Source organism: Lynx canadensis, chromosome D2, assembly GCF_007474595.2.
Source record: "Lynx canadensis isolate LIC74 chromosome D2, mLynCan4.pri.v2, whole genome shotgun sequence".
NCBI lineage: Eukaryota > Metazoa > Chordata > Mammalia > Carnivora > Felidae > Lynx > Lynx canadensis.
This window is the reverse complement of record NC_044313.2, coordinates 63,679,102-63,692,202: the sequence shown is the minus strand read 5'-3', so window position 1 is coordinate 63,692,202 and position 13,101 is coordinate 63,679,102. Positions and strand designations below refer to the sequence as shown.

The following is a 13,101-nucleotide window of genomic DNA, read 5'->3' as shown; positions in this document are numbered from 1 at the left end:
CCTCTGGAAGCCTTGAACAAGCAAAGCCTGTGTTTGGATTCAGTTTTACCTTAGTCATGCCTCTTTCCAGATACAAGAAACATTTAATTCCAGATTTCCTGCTTCTGGCTTTAGGCCTTTGACCAGCAAAGTGAAATGTATTTTTTACTGCTGTCGGCCAGCCAGCTGCTGAGTTGAGTGAAGAAGAAAAAAAAAAAAAAAAAAAAGAAAGAAAGAAAAGGATAAAAAAATGAAAGCAAAAAATGAAATGGAAATGTTGCCCTGCTTCTTGAATCTGCAGAATTGTCTAAGGAAATTAAAGTCTCCTAAAGGCACCCAGCTAAAGGGCCTGGGTGGCCCCGGGCCTGTGAGAGCCTGAGGGGAGGGGTCCACGTTGGGTGTGCCTCCAACCCAGTTCTCTGCCTTCTGTCACCCTCTCCCTACACTCAGAGGTAACACTGTCATGCTTCCCAGTGAAGAGGGTTCCTCCACGTGTCACCGTCGCGATTACAGAATGAAGCTGAGGGCAAGGGGGTCCCAACAAACAGCAACCATTGGAATACCCAGACTTCAATGCTACTTGGGTTCCCATGGCAACCAAACAAAAGTAAAACAAACCTATCCGTCCCAACAATAAAAATATGTTTTCATTAAAGTCTATTTAAAATGTTTTCCCCCCCGTTTAAAATATTCAATGCATTTCGCTCCCCAGACAAAAATCCCCAACCTGCCAATGTTAAAGGGGGATCAAGTCCCTGGCAGGACCACGCAGATAAAAGGAATCGGGGTAATGTTGGGGACTTTACAGATGAGACGGGATAAATTCAAGTATGAACAAGATTGCTTTTTTCTCTCTTCTGCTTAGTTATGCTTTTTATTATATAAACATTAACTGTAATATTACAGTGGGAGTCAGGTATTTGGCAACCATATATTATTTTAGTAAGTCTACATCGAGAGAACAGTTTCCAGTTTTAGCAGCTGTAACATGTTTAAACTCAGTTTGTAATGGGATCTGAAGATAACTATTCCCCACGGGCTGTGTTGATCTTCATGGCTGGCCCACTGCCAGACAGAGGGCTCGAAACTATTATTCACGCCTCCTTGCACATACCTTGTCTGAGCATGCTCAGTAAATGAATTTTGTTTCTAATATGCTGTAAATCGGGATTTCATTTTCCCATAATTTCCTTGGTATTTTATTAAACATCGAACTATTATCACAAGAGCCCCCACGTCTGTACTCGCAAACCTGAACAGTTGTGTGTGTTGAAGTAGCTGAGATCCAAATTGCCTGGTTAGAAGCCGATGGTAGGATAGCTAACAAATATCCAAACCAAAGAAGTTTTTGCCTGGAAGTCTTAGTTTAAAAATAATTAGGGTTCCCAATATTTGAACAGATTTATGTTGTTTATAAGCCAAGTACATTTTCTTCATTGAGTCAACTTGTCTTATTTAAAACAAATTATGTTTGCCGTATTAAAGTTCATATTTTTAAGGCTGAGTCTTGTATTAATCCCACAGTGAGTCATTAATCATACCAAATGCATTATAAAAACTTTAATCACTGCAGTTGAAACTGAGATTGTAATGCAATCCATCCCTTTTAATTACATCAGCTATTTTTCCCTTTCAGATCAAGAGCTATGTCGCAAAGGGAAAACAGATTAAAACTAGAGCTGTTTGATGTTTCTCTTTTTAGAACAATTTTATGTACTTTGTTTGAAAAGTTATATAATTAAAATGCTTGAATTTTTCAGCCCTCTGATTTTTGTGGCTTGAGTGGTCTGTCCGCCCTCCTCACTGGGGCTGTCTTTTGTTTGGCACCCCAAAACGGGTGGGAGTCACCCACCCACCTCAGAACTCAGAAGACAGCTGTCTCTCAGCCACACTGAGCTTGCCTCCCATTAACCTCTTTATCTTAAGTGTCTGCTCTATATTTTAACATGAATGAAAATATAAACTTTGGAGACAGGCAGAACTAGGTGCAAATTCCATCTCTAACAAATGGTGTAATGCTTAAGCAAATTATTTAACCTTTCTGGGGCCTCGCTTGCCTCATCTCTCAAAAAGGAATAGTAATAATAGTAGTAGTAGTAGTAGTAATATCATAATAATAACAATTACAGTAACACTCCAGAAAGATACTGTGGAGATAACATGAAATAATCTACATAATGCATTTAGGACATTACCTGGCACATACTAGTGCATACTTAGACTATCATGTTCATGAAGTCAGGGGCTTTGAATGCTTTGTTCACTGCTATATCTCAGTGCTTTGAGCACTTATGCACATAGTAGGTGCTCAATAAATAATAGTTGGCAGAGCAATAAATGAATGCCAGCTGTCATTAGTCTTGCTTTCATTGCTGTGATAATATTTTTGGCACTTAGCCAGGTTCCATGAGCTGTGATAATGATGTTAACTTTGGACGCTTCCATTGGTATCTTTGGTATATAGATTCATAAAACCAGAAAGATGTCTTGCAAGGAAGTATGTAAGTTACCAGGTGCTGGTTTTGACCAAGGAAGTAGATCCCGGAAGTGTGGAGTAAGTTTCTAGAAATGCACAGGTGTCATTGGAGATGAGGTCATTCAATAAATTGCTTGTATTGAGAAAAGAAACTAAACCCCAGTAGCATCAATGCTACCTGGAATTGCCTCCCAAGATTGATCATCTCTTCTGATATCCTTCCAGATTAATCCTACCATATGAAAGGTTTATTAAAGGAGAGGAAGATAAACCCCTGCCTCCAATCAAACCTCGGAAACAGGAGAACAGTTCACAGGAAAATGAGAATAAAACAAAAGTATCAGGAACCAAACGCATCAAACATGAAATCCCTAAGAGCAAGAAAGAAAAAGAGAATGCCCCAAAGCCCCAGGAATCATCAGAGGTGAGTTGCTGTCCTCCACAGAAATACCTCTGTGAGACACATCCTGTCCTGTGTCTTCTGGAACCCTACATCCAGAGCCGTGTCCCTGAATACCCACAGCCCTAGACTAAGAATTCACATCATCTCAGCTCCACGGGTCCCCGTAGAGCGGATCTGTTGGTTTGCCCAGGAGCTGGAAGGCAGTGCGTGGTATTAACTGGATGGACCAATAACAGGATCTAGAAAGATGAGAACATCCTGTATAAAACTGATAGCAAATGCTGACTTTGAGATAGAAGGAGTCAGGGCTTCAGCTCTGGGAAGCAAAGAGACTCCTATGTGATGTGGCTTCTTTGTCATTTCACAGCCAGTCTATCTGAGGAGTTGGTCTGACTCTAAAGCACACTTTGTGGGTTCTAGCACATCTAGGGATGTTGAAATGATATATGCCATGTCTCCACAGGACTTCCCTAAAAACTCAGAGACTTGTTTGCCTCCCATAATTGACCTCTGTGCATGAGCCTTGGGTTGAAACCAGTTTAGAAACACCTTAAGTATATACTATTTGTAGGAGAATTTTGAAATTGTTCCTCTGAAACCATTATTATCTCTCATGTTAACAGGTAGTTTCTGAACCTTTTAAAACAAGCCCCAGCTACCCACAGCCCCCAACAGCCCTTTGGTAGAAGCCATTACTGTCAGCATACAGCCAGTCATGGAGGCTGATCTGGGCTCTGTTTCAACATGAATAATAAAAAACCCTGCTGCCCATAAAAAAAAAAAAAAAAAAAATTAGCAGCCACATTTGGAGACAGCATGTTCTAGGATTCAACCCCAAAGGGAATTTTGGTACTGATATTAAACACCCCCTAAAAATCAGGTTTATAATGAACACATAAGAGACTCCCTAATTAAACACTGGCTTAACACACACACACACACACACACACACACATACACACACACCACACCAACCTCCTAACTAGAAATTAACCTACCCAACTGACTCCTGTGTAAGAAGAGATTATTAATACCAAGAAAAGATTTATTTTTTATTTTTGTTTCGTAATTATTCTAAGCTTTAGTAATTAAAAAAATGGGGGGAGGAATGATGCAGAGATTTCTAAACATCTGCAAGCTTGCAACATAAATGGCCAAAAGCAAGGAAATTCCAAGTTAAGGCTGACATTCCATTCTTCCTTTATCCCGTTGGCCTGGTGATTTATTATAGGGTTTTGGATCAGTGAGTTCTATTAGATACCATATGTACAGCATCGCCAAAGCACCAGAGGACAAACTGAGGCCACGGGGCCAGCTGACCTTTGAGTGGCTCCACTTTGGGGATGAAGTTTGAAATGGTTGTTTTGTGAGGTGGGGGAGGAGTCCTCAGCCCGCTGCCCTGAAGCCCCTCAGCTTGGGGAATGATTGTTGCCAAGAGTAGAGCCTGACTCCCTCCAGATCACAGAAATTCTTAAGGCCTTCAGGCTCCCTGTTTCTCCTAGGCCCCAGTGCCTCAAGGCACTGTAATGTTGGAGTATCAGAGGTTATCATGGTCAGGTCATCTGAACTACCTGGACTCTCATACCCTCTCCAAGGCTGACCTTAGAGTAAGAACTGCTGCCCACCTCCAACACAGACTCATGTGTTTGGCCAGGTATATTTCTCCTCGGTGACTGTGTGTTTGGAGTTTGGATTTTATTGTTGTTTTTCTTGTTTTCAATATGAAGCAGTGAACTCAATGGAGACAGGAGGGCTTATAAAGCCCTTCCAGTCAGACCCACTATCTTCAGGTAATTGGATTGCAAATGGCATGGTGGGAAGGTACCATTTAACACATCAAGGCAGATCATAAAATGCCATCCCAGGAAAAACGGTCCTTTACTTTTTTCTGCCTAGCTTCCAGAGACCCTCTAAACCTGTTTTACAAACAAAACCATAAAACTCCATGTAACCGAAGACCTAGGTCCCAGAAACTTCAGTGAGATTGAGTATCCCCTGTAGCTTTACTTCAAACCACAGCCCCATCAGAAACTGACATTTAAATGCAATTTGCCTTTTTCCCTTGCTGTACTCATTTTTCTGTATTTTCATGTAATGTATAAGCTCAGGGGACCAATGATGATTGTTAATGTAGAACAAGTAATGATATTTGTACTGGAAAAGGCAACTATTAGTACAAAAAAAAAAAAAGAGAAGAGAAGCAAAAGCTATTAGGTCTTACACGTCCCTAAAAGACAGAGTTATCTTCAAGTAGATTTAAGGAGAAATACCTCTGAAAGGGTTTGATTTCTTTAAAATATTTTTTCTGTGCACCCCTACACCAGCATCCTCAGTCCTACCCGAAGATGTTAATGTGGTTGATACTTCTTTTCTTAACAAAGAGGAACAACATTCAAGGGATGAGATGATGGTGGGCGGGGGGCGGTGGGCAGGGGTTGGAAAAAAGACCAGCTCAATACAACTGTTTTGTGACTGTTCTCCTCTTAGACACGTCAGGGCAGAGTGACAGTTTTGAAAGGGCTTGTCAGCCAGCTGGGTCACAGATGGAAAGTTAAAATGACCTTCTAAGGTCAAACTTTGCACAGCTACATAATGCAATGAATGGGTCAAATTGTGCCCACAACTTCTGTCAATAGGGACACATAAAGCGCACACCCATCTCATTGACCATAGTGTATTTCAGTGAATAGAAAAGCTGCATTTGTGGTGGTGCTCACTGCCTGAATTTTGATAACTTCATTTTCAGCTTTAATAGAAATATAGTTTGCTGCAGCCTAGAAGGACTTTGAGTCCTCTGTCCCTCAGGTAGACAGGCTGGTGTTGCATCCGCATAATTTTTTAATATTTTAGCATTATCTGCATGTCATATGGCACCGAGTAGAAATTAACACTTAAGCATTGCTAATTTTAGGCATCATACTGAACACATTAGGATGAGATTTGCTGTCTCAAAGAAAGGCAAGGGGTTCTAGGAAGTTTGTTGCCTGTTGTTGATATGGGGTTGGTTGGTTTTTGAAAGAGAGATGCTTTCAAAAAAAAAAAAAAAATCTTTCTCCAAAGTGTCATAAAGCGCAACATGTAATTTAAAACCCATTTGGATAATTGACTGATTTGACAAAAAAACAACCTCAGAATTAACCTATATATTAGAATCAAGGAATGATAAGATCGTATACACTTTGCTATTTGATAGGTGTCTCACAAGGGACTAGAGCGCCTATCTACCCTCATGTTTCTGTAATTTAGATTTCTTTGTTTAGAGCTGTGATGGGGGGGGGGGGGTGGTGCAGAATAAAGCTTTACAGAAACTCCCTGAGCTGATTGACAAGCCTGTTTTCAAGAAAAACTGCTGCGTGTAATATTTTGTTTCATAGCAAAATGTGTCAACGCATTTGGCTTCCTTCTGACTGTCTTTTGAAATATTTTATCAGGTCTCATCAGAGCCAGAGAAGGAACAAGAGACTTTAAATCAGAAGAGCATCACGGAGCCTCTCCCGGCAGCAGATGTGAAGAAAAAAATGGAAGGGTACCAGGATTTTGCAGCGAGGCCCCTGGGGTCTAGGGCAGACCCAGAAAAGGACAATGACATAGATCAAGGTGCCGACAGTGAGAAGGTAGTGGAAGAGGTGGGAGAGAAGGGGCCTCCTCCTCCACTCCCGAGTGCCCCTCCGGCCCCCGAAAGGGGTCCAGCCCCTGTCCCCGGGGCCGGCAAACAGCCACTCACCTCTCCCAGCGCTCTTGTGGACTCGAAACAAGAACCCCAGCCCTGCTGTTTTACAGAGAGCCCTGAAAATGACCTCCAAGAAGCGCCCTTCCCTGGCTTCCCCACCACACAGCCACCCCTGGCAAACCAGAATGAGATAGAGGATGACAAGCTACCCGCAATGGCGGATTACATTGCCAACTGCACCGTGAAGGTGGACCAGCTGGGCAGCGATGACATCCACAATGCCCTAAAGCAGACCCCGAAGGTCCTTGTGGTTCAGTCATTTGACATGTTCAAAGACAAAGACCTGACTGGGCCCATGAATGAGAACCACGGGCTCAATTACACCCCTCTGCTCTACTCAAGGGGCAACCCAGGCATCATGTCCCCACTGGCCAAGAAGAAACTTTTGTCCCAAGTCAGTGGGGCCAGCCTCTCTGGCAGCTACCCCTATGGCTCCCCACCCCCTTTGATCAGCAAAAAGAAACTCATTGCCAGGGATGACCTGTGTTCAGGTTTGTCCCAGGCCCACCATGGCCAGAGTACTGACCACATGGCCGTTAGCCGGCCATCAGTGATTCAGCACGTGCAGAGTTTCAGAAGCAAGCCCTCGGAGGACAGAAAGAGCATCAGTGACATCTTTAAGCATGACAAGCTGGGTCGATCAGATCCCTACCGCTGCAGTCTCTCCAAGCATCACCTTAGCCCCCTTGCTGACTCCTACGTCCTGAAGCAAGAAATTCAGGAGGGCAAGGAGAAGCTTCTGGAGAAAAGGGCGCTCCCTCACTCCCACATGCCTAGCTTCCTGGCTGACTTCTACTCCTCTCCTCATCTCCACAGCCTCTACAGACACACTGAACACCATCTTCACAACGAGCAGACAGCCAAGTACCCTTGCAGGGACATGTACAGGGAATCAGAAAACAGCTCTTTCCCTTCCCACAAACACCAAGACAAGCTCCACGGGAATTATCTCGCGTCGCTACATCTGCAAGACAAAAAGTCGGCCACGGCCGAAGCGCCCACGGATGATCAGCCGACGGACCTGAGCCTTCCCAAGAACCTGCACAAGCCCACGGGCAAGGTCCTGGGCCTGGCGCACTCGGCCCCAGGGCCCCAGGAGAGCAAGGGCGCCCCCCACTTCCAGGTCCTCAACAGCCAGGGGCGAGACTGCCACCCCAAAGCCTGCCGGGTATCGCCCATGACCATGTCGGCCCCTAAAAAGTACCCCGAATCGCTCTCCAGGTCGGGAAAACCTCACCACGTGAGACTGGAGAACTTCAGGAAGATCGAGGGCATGGTCCACCCCGTCCTGCACCGGAAATCGAGCCCCCAGAACATTGGCGCCGCGCGCCCCATAAAGCGCAGCCTGGAGGACTTGGACCTCGTGATTGCCGGGAAGAAGGCGCGGGCGGTGTCGCCCCTGGACCCATCCAAGGAGGCCTGTGCGAAGGAGAAGGCCTCGGAGCCGGAGAGCGAAGGCGGCAAGGCGGCACACAGCGCGCACTCGGGGGGCCCATCGGAGGGCCACAAGCTTCCGCTCTCGTCCCCCATCTTCCCAGGTTTGTATTCCGGGAGCCTGTGTGGCTCGGGCCTCAACTCCAGGCTCCCGGCCGGCTATTCCCATTCTCTGCAGTACTTGAAAAACCAGACCGTGCTTTCTCCACTCATGCAGCCCCTGGCTTTCCACTCGCTTGTGATGCAGAGAGGAATCTTCACGTCGCCGACAAATTCTCAGCAGCTTTACAGACACTTGGCTGCGGCCACACCTGTAGGAAGTTCGTACGGGGACCTTTTGCACAACAGCATTTACCCTCTAGCTGCTATAAATCCTCAAGCTGCCTTTCCGTCTTCTCAGCTGTCGTCCGTACACCCCAGTACAAAACTGTAAGCCCAGAGCTGCACTCCTTACCCTGGGGGTGATGGCTTATAGAATTAGAAGTCAGTATTTCTTCTAATCCGGGGGTAAGATCAGTCCCAGCCAAAGGGGCTGAACATGCCGAGAAGGGAGGTGAACATACCTGATTTTTCCTGGGACGACTCCAGCCTTGGCTAGTCGGTCTCCAGCCCCTTCCAACCCAGATGCCCTGGCGCCTAGATGGTTCCCTTTGCATGTGGGTCTTGTGAAGGGATTTTTGTGTATCCAGGAAGAATTTAGAGGACCCCGTCTTGAGGATGGTCAGGAACAATCTGGGCAAAAAAAAAAAAAAAAAAAAAAAAAAAAAAGAAAGAAAAAAAGAAAAAAAAAAAGAAAAGAAAAAAGGGGGAGGGGGCAGGCATTTCAAAGGAAGGGGCAAGGAAGACTGGCAAACATTTGCCAAGGGATGCCCCTCTTCCCACAAAACTCTCCAAGGTTCAATCAATGCAATGTATAGTGAAACTTCAGTAGATCTTTCATTTTGACACTATTAAACAATCCAGAGAAGTAAACACTGTTAAAATGACTGTATATATTTGCTTCTTAAAACTACCCGTATCACTGTTTGCTCACCTAATTTATATACAGGTAGTTCCATTTTCTCCCGGTTCCTTCTTGTCCTTTTTTTTTTTTTCTTTTTTTTTTTTTTTTTAAACAGTATCGCTTTTGTTTGCAGGTCTTTTGTTTTGTTTTGTTTTATTTTGTTTTGTTTTGTTTTTTAAAGGCTGACTGACTGTCCTAGTTGTTGATGTGTGTTTGTAATTTTTCCACATCTTATCATTTTGAGCAGCTTTGGGTGGTAAAGTTATTGTTTACAAATTGAAGCAACTGATTCTAGTGGAACAAATGAAAAAGAAACAGTTGAGCACACAATAGTGCAAAGAATGTTCCTTTGCAGATCTGCAACTTAAGGATTTTGTTCCTCATAAATGGCATAGTCGAAAGAGCTTATACACTGCTTACCCGGCCAAATGCTTTGCTTTGAAGTATTGGGTTATGTGAAAATATCGAGCATTGTCCTTACCTTATCTAGGCTGTGAAACTGTCCTACATACCAGAGGAATCATAAAAACAAAAACCTCACTGGCAGCAAGCTGCTGAACAACAAGAGTCTAGAGGACATATTTGTGGGCTGCGCAGATATTTTAGGAATTTCAGAAATTAGAACAGAAGCCAAAATGATTTACATTGGTGTTGGCACCGATCCCTTTAAACAGTGTGGGAAAGGGGGTTGGGGAAGAAGAAGGAGCCCCACTATCCGGAAGAAAAGGAGCAGCTGGAGGCCCGGGCACCTGATACCTTCCCTGGGTCGCGGTCTTTTGAGTAATAATAGGTAGTCACATGGCCTTCATCAAGTTGGTTTCTTGTTCTCAAGAAGAGCCTCCCAGGCCACATCTCTGGGATAATTGGCATCCTGGATTACCCATTTCAAAAGAAAGCCCTCTTCTTTGGGTTTATGGGGCGTTAGTTTTGTGAGTATGCACGCACATCTGGTGGGTCGTGTCATGTTTTTAACCACCTGGCAAGACAGTCCACTTTACGATTTCTTTTATTGTTGGAAGAAATGGCCAAGTTGTTCAAGCAGTCAAAAGATGTGGAGAATGTGTATGGTCATTCTCGCCACTTTATTCCATGCGCTGCTGGGATGTAACATCGAGGTGGATGCATTTTCTAAGTGTGTTAAAAGTCAGTCAATACAGAGTGGATTTTCTTTCCAAGTCCCATCCCTGCTGATAAGACTGCTTGGGTGAACTCCCCAGCCAACCTTTCCCTCCCCCAACACTACCAGTAGACATTAGAACCACAGTTAACCAGTCCTTTACCTCTGAGATATTTAATTCTATGAAAATTTTGATGACAATTTTCAACTTCTAAATAGGTAACTCGACTGCAAAATAATCACAACTGGTAAACAAGGACACTGCGGCTCTTAAAGCCATGCATGCCATACATTTGTATTGAAGCGTCTCCATGACATGAAGCCAAATATTCAATGTAACATACTTAATATCCAAAGGTGGAAACAAAAGAATGTAGAGATCTAGTGTTAAGAGTTCCATTTGCTTCAATTAATTATTTACCTTCCTGTGGAATTTTACATATATATATATATATATATATATACCATAGATAGACTAGTAGAATATAGATTATAAATGTGTGAGTGCAGATTATCCTGCTATTGCACAAGATGGAGGGGGAAAAAAATCTCAATTCCAGCTGGCAAATTGCTAGCCAGGACACATATAAGCAAGTTGCACTAGATTGAATGGTCACAGAATCAGAGGCCATGGAAGAAAAAGGAAACTCCAGTGTTTCTGCAGCAGAACACGGGCTAGACCCTAGCACATGGTCTCTAGGAGTCTGTTTCTCAAAGGAGTGGGGGCCGTCTGTCCCTGGTGGAGCTCACCTATCCGTTTGGAATATGGGGCATTTGTTTTCCCCGCTACAATGATTTCAGTCTGGTTTCATCATGTTGGAATTCGATCACACCATTTTCAAACAATGTTAACATAGTCCAGCTTTTGTTTTCCTCATCTCTTCCGAGAGGAGACTCACTGTTTCTGTCTGAGGAAGCTCATACCCTCGGCAAAACATCAGGACAAATAAAGAGAGATGGGGGTATACATTCCCAACAGAAGCAGTGTGTTATTTGTTTTAAAACTCCGAACAGAGATCTTGGAAATCTTTCAAAAAAACCATTGAATTCTTCATTGGCTGAGAACTACATTTTAAAAAGTCTTAAATAGGGCTTTGTTTGCATTGTTTGAGTTCAAGGGGCCTTATTATTGAATGGAATTGCCCAAGCCTTTCTTTGTGCAATCAAAGCATTGTTATTGGTAGTTTAGTAAAGGAAACTGTGGAATCTAATTGGCAATGGAGTCATAAATCTATTTACTGAGTGTGGCTTCCAAGAAATGTTGCAATTCAAAATAGCACTAAGTCCGTGATTTACTGGACACTTGGAGATTCTAAATAATATTAAAAAAAAAAAAAGAAAGAAAGAAAAAAAACCTTTCCATGCAACTTCTGGTTTAACATTTGGCAACTTAAGAAAAAGAGACAGAGAAAACAAAACAAAACAAAACAACAACAACAACAAAACCCCAGCCCAACTGAGATTCAGAATTAAGTATTCTTCTAGTAAGTGATTGGAACTTGTAATATTTGCCACAGGACTGACTTATTTATTTACTAGCTAGAAGCTCTTAAGTTCACTTGTTTATCAGGGCATATACAGAAGGGTTTATTAAAACTCAATGTTGACTTTACAACTTTCTGACCTGGTGCATGAATTCTCAAGTACTGTATTTCACTGTGTTGGTGTGTCTGATGGAAATTTCGAGGTGATCCCACAAAAATATTTTATGTAGTGTGCCTTCAAAGAGAACCATTTCTTTCTCTTCACTTGTTGTCCCACAAAGTCACATTTGGTGGTGGTCAGCCAAGTCCCATCTGGTCCAGTTTTACTCTTGTCCCAGATTTAAAGAGAAATGGGAACAAGTTTGCCCCAGTGAGACCCACACCATTGCAATGAGTATCTTGAGCACTTAAATTCCAGTGTTGGCTGTTGATGTATTTGATATTCTGCTTGTCTCCCCATGGTTGAAATATGTCTGAAAATAGCAGCATAATCTCTTGGCTGTTTATACTTTTTTAAACTTTCCTGTGTTGTAAATATTGTATACTTTTGGTGATTCCAGCTATGTAACCTCTATGCTCTGTAAGGTGATTATTTGTATATAGCAACATGGCCCAGTGATATTACATAGTTTCCCAATGGAGAGGTTATTGAGTAACCTTTGCATTAGTTTAAACACTACCAGAAGAATGCTGAGCCAAAACTATAAACACTCAATTTTGTATGTTTTCCAAATTGTACTTATTACTGCTTTTGATACTGTATTACGTGCCAATAGTTTCCCAATCACATAGCAGGCAAGAGATATTTTGTACTTTTTGATCCACTGTAATATTTAATAAAAAATGTTACTATCTGTTTCCTTTTGGGTGTAAGCAATCTGTTACTTCTTCCTGAGGAGTCCTGTGGCCTCAGGACTTTTTTGCACCCCGTTGTCGCCAAATTGGATAATAGCGGTGATGATGATGATAATTGGTAATGGTGATGATGGTGTCTACTTCGTTGGGAATTTGCTGGGTGCCCAAGTGACACACAGTCTTCACACCCACACGTGAATACAGGTACGCCTGTTTTATTGATGAGAAAACTAAAGCTTAGAGAGGGCAATTTGCCCCAGGTCACCTAACAAACTGAGTTAGGATTTGAACCCAGAGCTCTTAAGTCTATGACTTCCTTTGTATGCCATGCTCCACTCCTGGCAGATGACAAAAGTCACTGTCTATTTACTTGGTCAACAAAGATTTACTCATGCCTGAACTGCCGGGCTTAGTGTTAGGAGCTGGAAATACAATGGTGAGTAAAAGATAAATATTGTCTCTGGAACTTATAAATCTTATGAGAAACAGTCAATCAAGTAGTCATATAAATACAAAACCTTGACCTGACCTAGTTCCCAGGGAGAGGAGTATGGTAACAAAGTGATACATGAGGAGGAAGTGGTGATTCAACTGGCATGTGAAGAAGAAACATGAGTTGA

The 13,101-nt window shown here is 43.0% G+C and overlaps 1 protein-coding gene across 2 annotated transcripts in view; it reads left to right on the top strand.

Annotated features, from left to right (window-relative positions):
• The window catches only part of ARID5B (AT-rich interaction domain 5B), a 179,703-nt gene extending 167,217 nt beyond the window's left edge, over positions 1-12,486 (top strand). For both annotated transcript variants that reach the window (XM_030334493.1, XM_030334494.1), the window contains 2 exons: positions 2,681-2,879; positions 6,290-12,486. In XM_030334493.1, coding sequence (XP_030190353.1) covers positions 2,681-2,879; positions 6,290-8,455 — 2,365 coding nt within the window. In that variant the 3' untranslated portion in view covers positions 8,456-12,486. The remainder of the gene's footprint in view (positions 1-2,680; positions 2,880-6,289) is intronic.
• The last annotated feature ends 615 nt before the right edge of the window (positions 12,487-13,101 follow it).